Source organism: Marmota flaviventris, chromosome 6, assembly GCF_047511675.1.
Source record: "Marmota flaviventris isolate mMarFla1 chromosome 6, mMarFla1.hap1, whole genome shotgun sequence".
Classification (NCBI taxonomy): domain Eukaryota; kingdom Metazoa; phylum Chordata; class Mammalia; order Rodentia; family Sciuridae; genus Marmota; species Marmota flaviventris.
This window is the reverse complement of record NC_092503.1, coordinates 114154222-114167621: the sequence shown is the minus strand read 5'-3', so window position 1 is coordinate 114167621 and position 13400 is coordinate 114154222. Positions and strand designations below refer to the sequence as shown.

General features: G+C 40.2%; 1 protein-coding gene across 1 annotated transcript in view; it reads right to left on the bottom strand.

Annotated features, from left to right (window-relative positions):
• Kif6 (kinesin family member 6) overlaps positions 1 to 13400 on the bottom strand; it is a 380879-nt gene that overhangs the window by 229179 nt on the left and 138300 nt on the right. The window contains 1 exon segment of the mRNA XM_027943549.2: positions 9129 to 9335. Coding sequence (XP_027799350.2) covers positions 9129 to 9335 — 207 coding nt within the window.

Sequence of the window (13400 nt, the reverse complement as noted above, 5' to 3'; positions counted from 1 at the left end):
TCAGTACAAGAATGCTAAAGATGGAATCAAGTAAATGTAGCATGAACCTAGCATTGTGAACCCTGTAATTTCTGGACAGATGAAGTGACTTGCAGACAAGTGGACACACTCTCATTCTGCTTCCAGATGTTGGAAAATCTGTATAAAAACATAATAGTAAATTGTGCCTGATGACTTTGACCCCACCAATATTGAGCTGTAGGGCTAGAGATGTAGCTTAGTGGAAGAGAGTTTGCTTGGCATGCACAAGGCCCTGTGTGGATTGCCAGTACCCTATCCAAACAAAAAACAAACAAATTGAGCTGTGTGCCCCATTTCCAAGGCAGAGGCAGAACAGTGAACAAGAGCTATGAGAAGCTGCGTAAGAGTTTGAGATCCCAGATTCTGATGCAAGTTGTCCAGGGGAAAGTCCTAACCTTACTAGAGCATGCCACTCGACATTTCTGCCTCATGTCTTCACATGTACAACCAGGATAAATATAGTACCTACCTCATAACAGTAGAATGATTAAAGGCATTACAATGTGTAAGTCACTTTGAGTAGTAACTGCACATAGTAAGTGCTGTGGACATGTTTGTTCTCATCATCGATGAAAGAGGCAGCTTATCTTACTCCTCATGGGTTCCTTAGGTACTTAATAGGAAGGCACTAGATGGATGATGGGATGCTGGGGCTGTCCCCAAAGAGAGGCACCAGGATCATCCTGGGAAGATTATCCAATGCTAGGATGTCCCTTACAAAGCAGCTGGAATTATTGGCCCACAGAATGTCAATTCAGGGGCATCATAAGATCCTGAACCCTAGGAATATCAACACCTGCTGGTCCAGCCCTCCCTCTGCCCAGCTATGTAGTTCCCATCACCACAACCTTTTGATCTACTTTGGTTTACAAAATAAGACGTCAAGATTGTTTTTCGAAAGCTGTTTTAAGAAAAAGCATATACCACTAGTTTCACTTTAAATTCATAAGCCCAGGTGTTACTACAACCCAGCAGTCCTGGATCAGTTTCCCAACTGCAGAAAGGAGGCCTTCATACTTTCTCCTCCCTCTTCAAATCTCTGTCCCTCAGTGGTGAGCCAGCCCCATGTCACGGCATCCCTCCTCTCTCTTCTCTCTAACCTCAGATTGAGCTGAGGGCCACCCTTCTACCAGATATAAGCAAGCTGACTGAGACTGTCGTGCATCTGCCACTGGATTCCTACATTCCTATCACTAAAGAACACTCTGTTTTTCCCTGTTACTGTTCTCAGTTCAGCCCCCCACCCTCTTCCTCTTCTGTCCTCATCGACTTTGCTCCTACATGCATCTCCTCTTGTGCTCTCTTTCATTTGGTTGCTGCCCATTCTGGATGCCCACTATTGCACTAGACTAAGATGACGCTTGCCAAGGTCATCAGCAACCTCAATTGTACCAAAAGCACTGACTGACTTCTTGTTAGCCTTCTGAGTTGGATGAAGTATTCTACACAGGCACTCATTGTTTCCTTTGGGAAAACACTCCATTCACTTGGTAATTGGGACACCATGTTTTTTGGTTTTAGCTCTCCTCAAAAACTAGTTAATGAGGGGCTGGGGTTGTGGCTCAGCAGTAGAGTGCTCGCCTAGTGCGTGTGAGGTACTGAGTTTGATCCTCAGCACCACATAAAAATAAATAAATAAAATAAAGGTATTGTGTCCAACTACAACTAAAAAAATATTTTAAAAAATAGGGCTGGGTTTGTGGCTCAGTGGTAAAGTGCTCGCCTCTCACATGCGAGGCCCTGGGTTTGATCCTCAGCACCACATAAAAATAAACAAATAAAATAAAGGTATTGTGTCCAACTACAAATAAAAATTATTTTAAAAAAATAGGGCTGGGGTTGTGGCTCAGCGGTAGAGCGCTCACCTCGCACGTGCGAGACCCTTGGTTCAACCCTCAGCACCACATAAAAATAATTAAGTGAAATGAAAGTATTGTGTCCAACTACAACTAAAAAATAAATATTTTTAAAAAGCTAGTTAATGAATGATTCCTTTTTTCCTTCCCAAATTGTAAGTAGTGAGGAGTTCCAGAGCTTTGTTCTTGATCCTCTTTTCTTTCTTATTTATACTCTCTTCCCAGGTAATCCCTTCCTATCTCCTGGCTTTTACAGGAATCTCTATTTTGATGTCTTCCCAATATATACCCCAAGTCTGAACCTCTCTTGACCTATCAGCTCTTTGGTGACTCTTCATCGCCACCTGGGTTTCTCTCCTCTCTGCCCCATGTCTGATTCTTTCTCAGGTCTATACATCATTATCAATGACACCATCATTTTCCTAGTTGCTCAGGCCAAAGCCCTAGCCATCATCTTTTATTTTTCCTCACTTTCAATATCCAATCCATCAGCAATTTCTAGGTTTCTTAGGTTTTCCAATAAGACTTACCCAGAAATGGACCACTCCAACCTAAGCCTCCATGATTCCTTGCTTGGACAACTGCACAAGGCTCTGAGTCATCTCCATGCTTCTACTTTTGCCCTTCCATGGCCTATTCTCTGCACACCAACCAGAGCAGTCTTTATAAAACATAAGTTATACCAAGTCACTTCCCTGCTTACGATCTTCTAGTAGCTTCCCAATACAGTTAATATAATAACTCAAGTCCTATGGAATCTGGCACCCTTTGACCTATCTGACCTCGTCTCCTGCCATGTTCTCCTTGCCTGCACTGGCCTTCTCACAGGCCAATGCTATTCCCACATCAAAGCTTTTGAACTTGATGTTCCTTTTACTCGGGACCCTCCTGCCTCAAATTTTCACACAGCTTTCTATTTCTTCTCATTCAAATATTTGTTCAAATTTTATGTCCTTAAAGGTCTTTTCCTGGATACCCTGTCAAATATTACACAGCAATATTAACAGCCTGTTAATCTATTTTATTTTTCTTCTAGTACTTACCACTATTTTAAATTATCTTTATTTACTTGTTCTCCATCTGCTTCCCCACTCAATGTTCTACTCTTCCAAGTCAGAGATGCCATGCCTCTTGGTTACTACTCTATTTCCACTGCTTAAAACCACGTTCCAGAACTTAGTACATGTGGCAGAAACTAAGTTGTCTCCATCAGTACTCAAGACACTCCCATTCTACTTTGACTTCATATAAAACTACACATCTTAGTCTGTCTCACAACTCATATTTTGCATAAAACGTAGCCCCACCAAGCAGATTCCCTGTGTGGGATCTGGAGATAAGCAATATGAGGTAGTGACCATAAGGAGGAGAATCAGATTTGTGAAAGAGAAAGGTGGTAGCCATCTGGTTCTTCTGATGCAGCTCTGGTAAAGTTTCTGAAACCCTGCCCTCAATGTCGTAAGTGCCAGGTGGGGATAACAGAGGTGTTTTGCAGAACGATTCAGTGGGGTGGTTAGCTGTGTCTTCTGGTTGCTTTGCTTCCAGCTGGGTGGTATCCAAGCCAGATTTCTAACTTTTATTGAGATTCTTTATGTTTAGTAAACTCTATGCTGCTTAAAATAGCTAGCACAGACTTTCCGGCTTGCAACTAAGAAACCTGATGAATACAACGTGTACTGAACACAATGAATGGATGAACTAGTTTCATTTGGAAAGGCAGTGTGAGGGTCCTCAATATGGAATAAGATTTGGGTGATCTGTTTCAGTGTAATAGGAAGAAAGATGGAGAACATGGCAGCCTTGATATGAGTGGCAAGGGATGCTGAGCAAAGGTTCAGGCCCCAAGAGCCTAAAGAACAAGTTATATACCTGAAACAGGTAAGGTGGCCCAAGTACCAAGTACCAGACCAAACATGGATTGGCATGACTGGTGTGCAGAGAGAGAAGCATTGTTATTTATGAATCATCTATTAAGCATCTAATAGTTCTCTAAGTTCATTGAGGTTCTTTCATAAAAAAAAATCACCTTTTCACTGCTCTAGGAAATAATATTTATATATCTTTTCTATCCAATGCCTTTATTGACAACTTTGCATAAAGAAGAACATGCTTATTAAACTCCCTGTTGATATTAAATTGTGTGTTACTGAACTCACTTTTGGTTTTAAGTAACAGAAAATGTAATTCACACTGGTTTCAATCATGAGGGAAATTTATTGGCTCATGGAATTGAACAGGAGGGGCCCCAGGTTAGAAATGACTCCAAAGGTTAGTGCTACCAACAAGGATGTAGTTTTGCCCATAACTCTCTTCTGCTTTCATGTGGCAGAAGTCAGCTCCTCCTCACAGCCACAGGATGGCTTCCAAGTGCCCTGATGTTATATACTTCCTTATTCATAACTTAGGGGAGACAGGACATTGTTTCCCTAATCAATAAACAAAATTCCTGATCTTCTCTAAGGACCAGCCTGGGTCCTGACCCACCCTTGAATCAATCAGTGTAGCCAGGAGAAAGAATCATAATGAACCCAGCCCACTAGAACAGACACAAATCTGCAGAGTGACACAGAAAGGGCAGGCATTCAGGAAAAAGGCAGAGGAAGATGATTCTTGAGTCTAAGGGGGCAGGAACCCAATAATCTTCTCAAGGGCACAGGGATAGGGTGTAGTCATACAGCCTGGCTTTCTTAAAAAAAAAAAAAAAAGCTATTTACTTCCATTTGGGGTTTCTTATATAAACACAATGTCAAATGCTCCTGAAAGCATTCTTAAGGTGATAAAGAGTGGAAACTCACATTATACTTAATAACATTTCTAAGGACCTAGAAGCTGGGTCTGGAATCAATAATGACTATTATAATCACTAGCTTACTATTTAATGAATTAAAGCAATTTTCTTTTAAAGATCTCAGAAGGGCATGGAAAATTATCCTCTGAAAACTGACAAGGATTCAGAGCGGTCTGACTACCACTGGCACTGTCAGTGTTTCTCCTGAACATAACATATGCGCCAGGAGCCAAATGGGAATTGAAACTCTGAAAAAGTCCACTTCTGTTGCATAACTGGCTGAAAGCAGCCAGATTCCGATTTCTGAAGAGGTGGAGAGCAAACATTCTCCATTCCTGGTGGTTTCTCACTTGATGTTTGGGCTGACGGAGGCCACGGGTCACACCAGGGGCACTTGGTGAGGTTTACAGTGAGCACAAGCATGCATGGCGCCTGTGCTTTTCCTCACACAAACTCAATTTCCAGGGTGAAGACGTACCCTGCTATTGTGGCTGAAAATGTTTTTTGAGGACAATTTTTGGAAAAAGTACTGCATACACAAGAAAACTCCAAAACCAATGATACTCTGGTTAACAGAAATTTACTTACTTCTAACCCTAATAAGGTACCTTGGACTCAGGCAGGCTGGACCCTCCCAGCAGGTGTGGGGCTTCCCAGCTCTGGCCAGGAGGGCAAATCTCATTCTGCATAAAATTCCTAAACCATGCAGGCTAATTAATGCAAGGCAGGTTAGCAAGCTATGTCCTAGTTCATCTCTTTTACATTGAAACTGAGAAAGAGAAGGTATAATTATCAACACTAAAATGGATTTCTAGTAGAGGTTTTCTCTTCCTGTGTTTGCTGGTGACATGGTAGCACTGCCTCTTTCCCCGCTGCCTAAGGTAATTCACAGCACCCAGGGGCCACTCAGTCACAATCTAGTGAGTGAAGGAATGAATGAAGCTAGTTACACTAAATTGTGTTATACTTCCAGTCTCTGTGGCCACATAGTAAAGTACTATACCCAGATAATTTGATTATAAAAGTCCTTGAATTATGTTATTTCATCATCTTCCCACTCTTTTCATTATTCTTCTTACCTTGTAGTCCCTGTCTCTCTCTCAGTATCTCTAAATGGATTCCAAAATCCCTTCTCTACCCATCTACCTGCTCTCCAGCAGCTCCCCTTAAATGAACTCAACCCCCATATCAATTTTTTAAAAAATAAATGACAGTGGAATGTATTACATTTCTTATTACACAAATATGTCACAATTTTTCATATCTCTGTTTGCATATAAGTATGTTGACACCCAATTCATGTCTTCATACATGTACTTTGGAAAATGATGTCCATTACTTCCCACCATCCTTGCTAATCCCCTGCCCCCTCCCTTTCCCTCCCACCCCTCTGTCCTGTCTAGAGTTCATCTTCCTCCCATGTTCCCCCTCCCTACCCCACTATGAGTCAGTCTCCTTATATCAGAGAAAACATTCAGCATTGTTTTTTTTGGGATTGGCTAACTTCACTTAGCATTATCTTCTCCAATACCATCCATTTACTTGCAAATGCCATGATTTTATTCTCTTTTATTGCTGAGTAAAATTCCATTGTGTATATACATTTTTAATCCATTCATCCACTGAAGGGCATCTAGGTTGGCTCCATAGTCTAGGTATTGTGGACTGTGCTGCTATAAACATTGATGTGGCTGTGTCCCTGTAGTATGTTGAGGGCGATCTGGCTGCGACATCTGTCACTCCATTGATGGCCAGGGTTGATTTGGCTGATCTGGTTGGCTAGGCCGGTGTCCCCTTCCTCCCTCACTGCTCCATGTGCGTCCCTCCAGAAGCTGCATGCTCAGTCGAAGAGGACGACCCTCCCCGATAGAGGAGGACCATTTTTGCGGTCAGGGGTGTATGAGTAGCTGCACTCCTCTGCTAGAACCTCCAAACAAGCTCTCAATGCCCCATATCCATTTTTACACACACTGCAGTTTCCCACATTGACACCTTCCCATCTTTTCCTCTTGAGCTTGTGTTAATTTTTTCTCCTCATTCCCTGACCTTATCTTGAGCCTCCTTCTTGCCCACAAAGCCACTTGGATATGAGGGTGAATAGTTAACAGATGAGAAGAAGCAGTCACAATGAAACAGATAAATTATACATAAGAGCCACAGTCAATGACACATGGGTGAAATTGGGACCCAGAATGACCCAATGCCCCCAGGGGGCTGGAGAAAGGAGCTGAGAGGCTCCAGTTCCCACTGCCTGACCTGCTCTAGGCCCTTGCCTCGCCTGGCTCACCCCTATTCCTCCCTCAAGCCTCGGCTTAGAGTCAGCCACCAGCGAAGCATCCTGAACCCTCACCTCCTCAGTCTGAGTCAGGTCCCCATATGAGCTCTGCTCACTCCTTCTCCTTCCTCTCCACAGCTCTCACCCCACCACAGTCACAGACTTCGTGCTTGCTTGCTTCAAGTTGTCCTCCTACCTCAAACCATGAGACCCTGGGGCAAGGACCACTCTCATTTTGTCTGTCACCGTGTTCCAGTGCTTAGCACTTTATAGGTCCTTACACATATCTGTTAGATAGCTTAATTATTGATACAGAAAATCAAATGTCATGTAGCCACCAAGACCACTCACATGAGGCTGATATTACGAGGATTTGAAGAGAGGAAATGTGAGGATAGGAGCAGTTTTAGTGACAGGCAGCTTGCAAAGCCTGTGCAGAACAAAGGAAGAAAAGGGGGTAGACATTTATTTCTCTTGAGTGATTACAATTGGAAGAAAGTTCGATTTAACTGATGAATTTTATGTTATATGAACAGATGGACATAATGGGAATTATAACAGACTATGCTGCCATCTGAAATAAGTAGATACATTTCTTTGAAATAAAGCACTTTGAATACAGTTCATTACGTTTTCATATCATTGTTCTGTAAGTGTCCTATTAAGTAAAAAGCTCTGTTAAGCATAAGCAGTGTGGAATATTTAGCAAGAAAGAGCTAAGGACTGCTGACTCTTGTCAAAATTCTAAAATGATTGGGATGCCATGCAGATCCGAATCTCTGGGTGCTGCATTACTGGGATGCACTGGGTCAGAAGCTACCATGTGCATCCTGTTCACACAGTCTCCCTTCGGTTTCTCTCAACCAGCTTTCGCAGACACAACCATTATAAAGCATTTACTATCAGGACAGCATCAGTCTCAAAAGGGTTCATTAGGCCGTTAAAAAAAAAAAAAAAGTTTTGTTCTTTGTTTTCCCCTCAAGTCTTTTAGCCTTAACATTCATTAACAAGTCCTCCTGCCTCATCAATATCCTCTGTACTTCTCCATTCCAGTTTTTAATCATGTTTCTTTTCTAGAATCTGAAAACAGTTGCCATCCTTAACATTCAATTCACACTGCTCATGCTCACAAAGTGAAAGGAACTTGAGAAATCATCTAATCCAATCCACTCATGTTGGAGATAAAGACTTTTTTTTGGAAGATATGTTTAGTTAAAATCAGATAAGCTTTCTGTACCAAACTCAAAAATTAAAATCAGAGCACCTACTGGGCTGGATCGTAGTCAACTTGGATTAGAGGTAGGGAGGGAAATTGAGCCTAAGGGGTCAAAATTGCTGACTAGATGAAGTCACCGGAAGCTGGAAAAATATTGGCCACCTCCAAGTTATAGCCAATCTACAAGCCAGAAGGATTAGTCAACAGGAGGCTATAGTCACACTCACTACTAATTTTGCAATAAAGACAATAAGGCAATGAGACAGTAAGTGGAAAAAGGCATTGGCTGTATAGTCAAGTAAATCTCAGTTCAAATCCTCAGCCACCCAGTAACTGGGTAACTTTGGGAAGGCCTTGGGAGGACTTGGATTTTTAAAACCCAACACCTACAACATGGGGCTGTTGTAAGGTTTAAATGAAATGGCATATACAAAATGCTAGTAGATACACCTGTGTTTCCTACAGCATTGTTTACAACAGTTAAAGGTAGAAACAACCATCAAGACCTTCAAAGGATAAGTGGATGAACCAAGTGAATAAGTGCATATTATTCAATCTTGAAAAGGAATAAAATTCCAAAACATGCTACAATGCGGATGAACTTCTAAAATATCATGCTAAGTGAAATAAGCCAGACATAAAAGGACAAATATTCAAATAGTCACTTATATGAGGCACCTGGAATAAGCAAGATAACAGGTACAGAAGGTGGTATAGAGGCTACGGGGATAGGAGGGGATGGGAGCTATTGTTTAATGGGCACAGAGTTTCTGCTTGGGATTATGAAATGGATCTAGAAATTGATGGCGGTGATATTGCAGAACATGGTGAAAATACTTGTCACTGAACTGTTCACTTAAAAAGACGAAAATGGCAAACTGTTTATTAGGTCTACTTAACAGAGAGTAGAATGGCAGGTGCAAATGAAGTGCGAGGACGTTGCTGTGGTGAGTCCCACTCTTGCTGCCTTACCTGCTCCAAGTAGTGCAGTGACAAGTTGATATACTTGGCCTCGGTCAGAAGCTGGCCCCCTACGCCACTCTTGGCAACTCGTTCAGAGCCAGCCAGGTCAACCAGGTGGAGCTTGGCGTGCCGGACAGTTGCAGAGCCTGGCTCCTTGCTTGACAAGTGAATGGTGAAGATGCAGTGGGAACGGGTCGAGGCTTGGTTCATGGGAGTCTATGAAAGAAGAAATCGCAAAACAAAAATAATTAGAACTGAGCACTTTGGAAGAGTGTCAGAAGATTTAAATGTGTATTTCTAAAGATATAGCATTTCCCATGGAGCCAACACTGTCAAATGGAACAAAAACACTTGTAACTGAGACCTATAAAGTACGTGCTTTTCAATGTTATTACCGCCGATGACTGAAAACCAATGTGGATGGGTTAATTCAGAGAGTGACGTAAAGAAACGTTCTAGTGAGGTGAAGACCCAATCCTCTCACCAGGCTGACAACTTTATTTCATCACCAAGCTATAATCCATGCCTATCCTTGGCCATCCATATTGAAAATGGCTATTTTAACCTCACAGGAAGGAGAAGAGAGTGTGCGTATCAAGAGAACAGTTTTCCCAATGGTAAACACGATTCACAGACAAGGATGCCTAGGTCACTGCTACTGCTCAACACTGAGCCACAGGCTCTAACCAGCATCATAAAAAAGAGACCGACATAGGGGCAGAATAATAGGAAAAGAATGCATTACAATGTCATTGTGTATAGAATATTTACAGTCAACCTAGAAAACTCAAGAGCTTCTACAAAAAAAAAAAAAAAAAAACTGATAAGAACCAAAAAGTTTATCAGTATTGCTAGATACAAAATCAATTAAATTCTAACAGCCCAACAAGAATTAGGAAATCAAATATTATTCAGAATGGCAACAAAGACAAGGAGATAACAAGGGATTACTTATGTAAGAGATATGATCTATAGGGAACTGATGAAATAGTATTTAAGAACATAAAAAGAAAACCTGAAATATACCAATTCTTAGATGAAAAAACTAAGAATCTACATATAAAAGTTTGTATGTTAACCTATATATATAATGCAATTGAAATAAGAATATTTCCAGTTTTTTCCCCCAGAATAAAACAAAGTGGTTCTAAAAATCAAGTAGGAGAAAATCTTCATATAAAAAGAAAATTAATTCTGTGAAAGAAGCAGGGTGGAGGGGTGCTTGTCCTTTCCTATGTCCAGGTGTACCACAAAGCCACGGTCATTAGAGGAGCACTGAAGCAGGAGCAGACAACTAGGTCTATGGAACATGCTGTGCTCAGTGAGCAACTCCAGGTAGGACACAGGGGACATCACACTGCAGAGGAAAAATAACAGACTAATTAATTAGTGGTGCTAGAATACCTGGCACTCCAGGTAGGAAAAGGTAAATTTAGGTTAACTTTTTACACTATATACACAGATTCAAAAATAGAATAAAGCCTTATGTGTAGTAGCATCTGCCTGTTACAGAAAACATCCAGATTTTGGTTTTTTGGGATTGCACTTAGCATGATATTCTCCAGCTCTATCCATTTACTGTCAAATGCCATCATTTCATTCTTCTTTAAGGCTGAGTAATATTCCTTTGTGTATATGTACCACATTTTCTTTATCCATTCTTCTGTTGAAGGGCACCTAGGTTGGTTCCATAGCTTTGCTATTGTGAATTGAGCTGCTAGAAACAGTGATGCGGATGCATCACTGAAATACGCTGATTTTAGGTCCTTTGGATATTAACTGAGAAGTGAGATAGCTGGGTCAAATGGTGCCTTAAGTGTAAAATAACACAATATTAACAAGAACACAAGAAAATATGGAAGTATATTGTAATCAGTCCAGGGTAGTAATGGATAGCTTTCAGTTAACATAAAAAATAGAAAAATAAATTGACTCAAATATGATTTAAATATTTGGCAAAATATCCCCAAATTTAAAGACTTATGTAAGTGGGTGAAGATATTTGCAATATGTAAGTCTGATTAAAGATTAAGATTTGAAATACACAACTCATTACTCAAGAAGAAGACAACTCAGAAAAAAAGGCAAAAGCTAGAATAGGGATCCTATAAAGAAGGAATCTAAAAATGGTTAATGTATATTTGAAAAAAATGCTCCAATTTATAAATTTTGAGAACTATCTAACTTTGAAAAATAAGAATAAATGATTTCACACCCACGAGAATGCAAAAATTAAAAAGATAAAGTCTAGCACAACAAGTGCTGCTGAGGACCTAAGGAGATGGGAATTTTTATATACTGCTGTTGGAAACGTAACTTAAGAACTTTAATAAGAGCAATTTGACAGTATGTGGCAACATTGTTAATGCATTAAACTCACAACCTACCAAGAAACTACTAGGTGTATCTCCTAGAGAGAATTCTTGGGTAGGTATATCAGGAGACACAGGTATAAGGACATTCACTGCAACATTATTTGGGAAATTGGTGCAAAATGTACAACTTAAATGAACGTCTGCAGCAGAAGAGATTAATAGGCTGGGATAATTCAAAATACAGAGAAGTTAAAATGAAATAACCTTCAGAAATATTGACATGGATAGGTTTCTGAAGAAATTCCTCGTGCTGAAGAAAAACAGCAAATTAAAGAATGATGTGAACCCTGTGATAGAGTTTATGTAATCATACAAGTGGGACTACCTATTGTTCACAGGAGTATAACTTAAGTCACTAAAAGGATAACAATGTGGACCAGAAGGATAGGGCAAATTGATGATGGTGGTGGCCTTTTTGAGGTTAGAAGTAGAAGACCAACAAGGACACATCAGCTTTCTCTGCGACATGCTATTTCGTTTATTCAAAAATTATTAGAAGAAAATTTTCGGTTGTGAAAACTAAAATATGCTGGTCTTATTGTTCTCTGTACTTTTTTAGATTATAAATTTTCTACAAGAAAGAAAATGAGCTGAGTCAAGATGTTCGTTAGCAGTACCACCTTGTCAAATCATAAAAAAACTAGGACTATTCCAAATGAATATTCATGAGAGTAAATATGTTCAGATTCCCACCTTTGCAAAATGGGACTTAACCAAAGAATTTTGGTATGAATGCACATGTATGCAGATAGGGAAACATATCTGGATGCTATTTCAACCAGAAATTCTTTCGTAAAAATAACTTCTTGATCTACACCATGGTTGATTTACACCAACTAGCAAAATATACAGATGGCATAGTTTTGGTGATGATGATGTAGCTAGTGAGTTAAATAGGCTGAAAATTTGACCCATTACTTGTTGCCACAATAACTATACACAAACCTAGCCAGTGTGTGATTTTGCATGCTAAAGTGGATCAGCAAATAACTGTGCATGTAAAACCGCAAATTCAAATTTAGAACCTAAGTTGAGGTGTTCTGGAAGTGACTGTAAGTTATTTGCAGAACTTAAACATGGGTTTCGTTTCACTGTTATATTCGCACAACAATAAATCCTACAGTACTGTAACTAAAGTCAAATTAACATCGATATAAACAAATAACACAGACTATTCTCAACAGCTGTCTTCGGCTTCGAAACTGATATGGGGAAAGTGCAATCAAATGTGGACCATTAATAAACATTGGAGCGCGTGCCCATTTATTTCAAAGGAATATGATATTTACGAAAATGAAATTACATTTCTGGAGTCTATAATTAAAGTGCAGTAATATGCTGTAGAAGTCCATGCCTACAGTTTTGTAATGTCTCATAAATATTTTCTGCATGAAGTAGTGGTTGGTGTCCTTTTAGATAAAATTTTCTTAAACCTCAGAAAACATTCTTTATGTGGAGCTGTTTAAGTGTGATTGGATGTGCTGGTATCTGCTCTGCGTTTAGTTAAGGACGTCTTCGTGTCTTGTGGGCATGCCCATTTGCTTGTCCTTTTAAAGGTAAAACCGTATTAAAATGTTTCTGAAATTGCCGGAGAACAGATGGCACCATTTAGGCAGATTCATTCAAATCTAAGCGCACGTTTTAAACAAATGTGTTTCTGGCATTAGACTGTGCCTTTGGAAAAACTCTAAGGATGATTAATCATCTGTACGCAGAGGGCTTTCACATTTCCTATCAGTCTATGTACAGAGCTGTACTAGGCAAAGCGGAGACAAGAAGGAAAATAAGACATGGACCTCGCCCTCAGGGAACTTGTAATCTAGTCAGGAATCAGAGCCAAATGTGTGAAATGAGAGTGAATGTGAAATGAGGGAGAGGCAAAAATGTGTGGTCAAGAAAACGATCT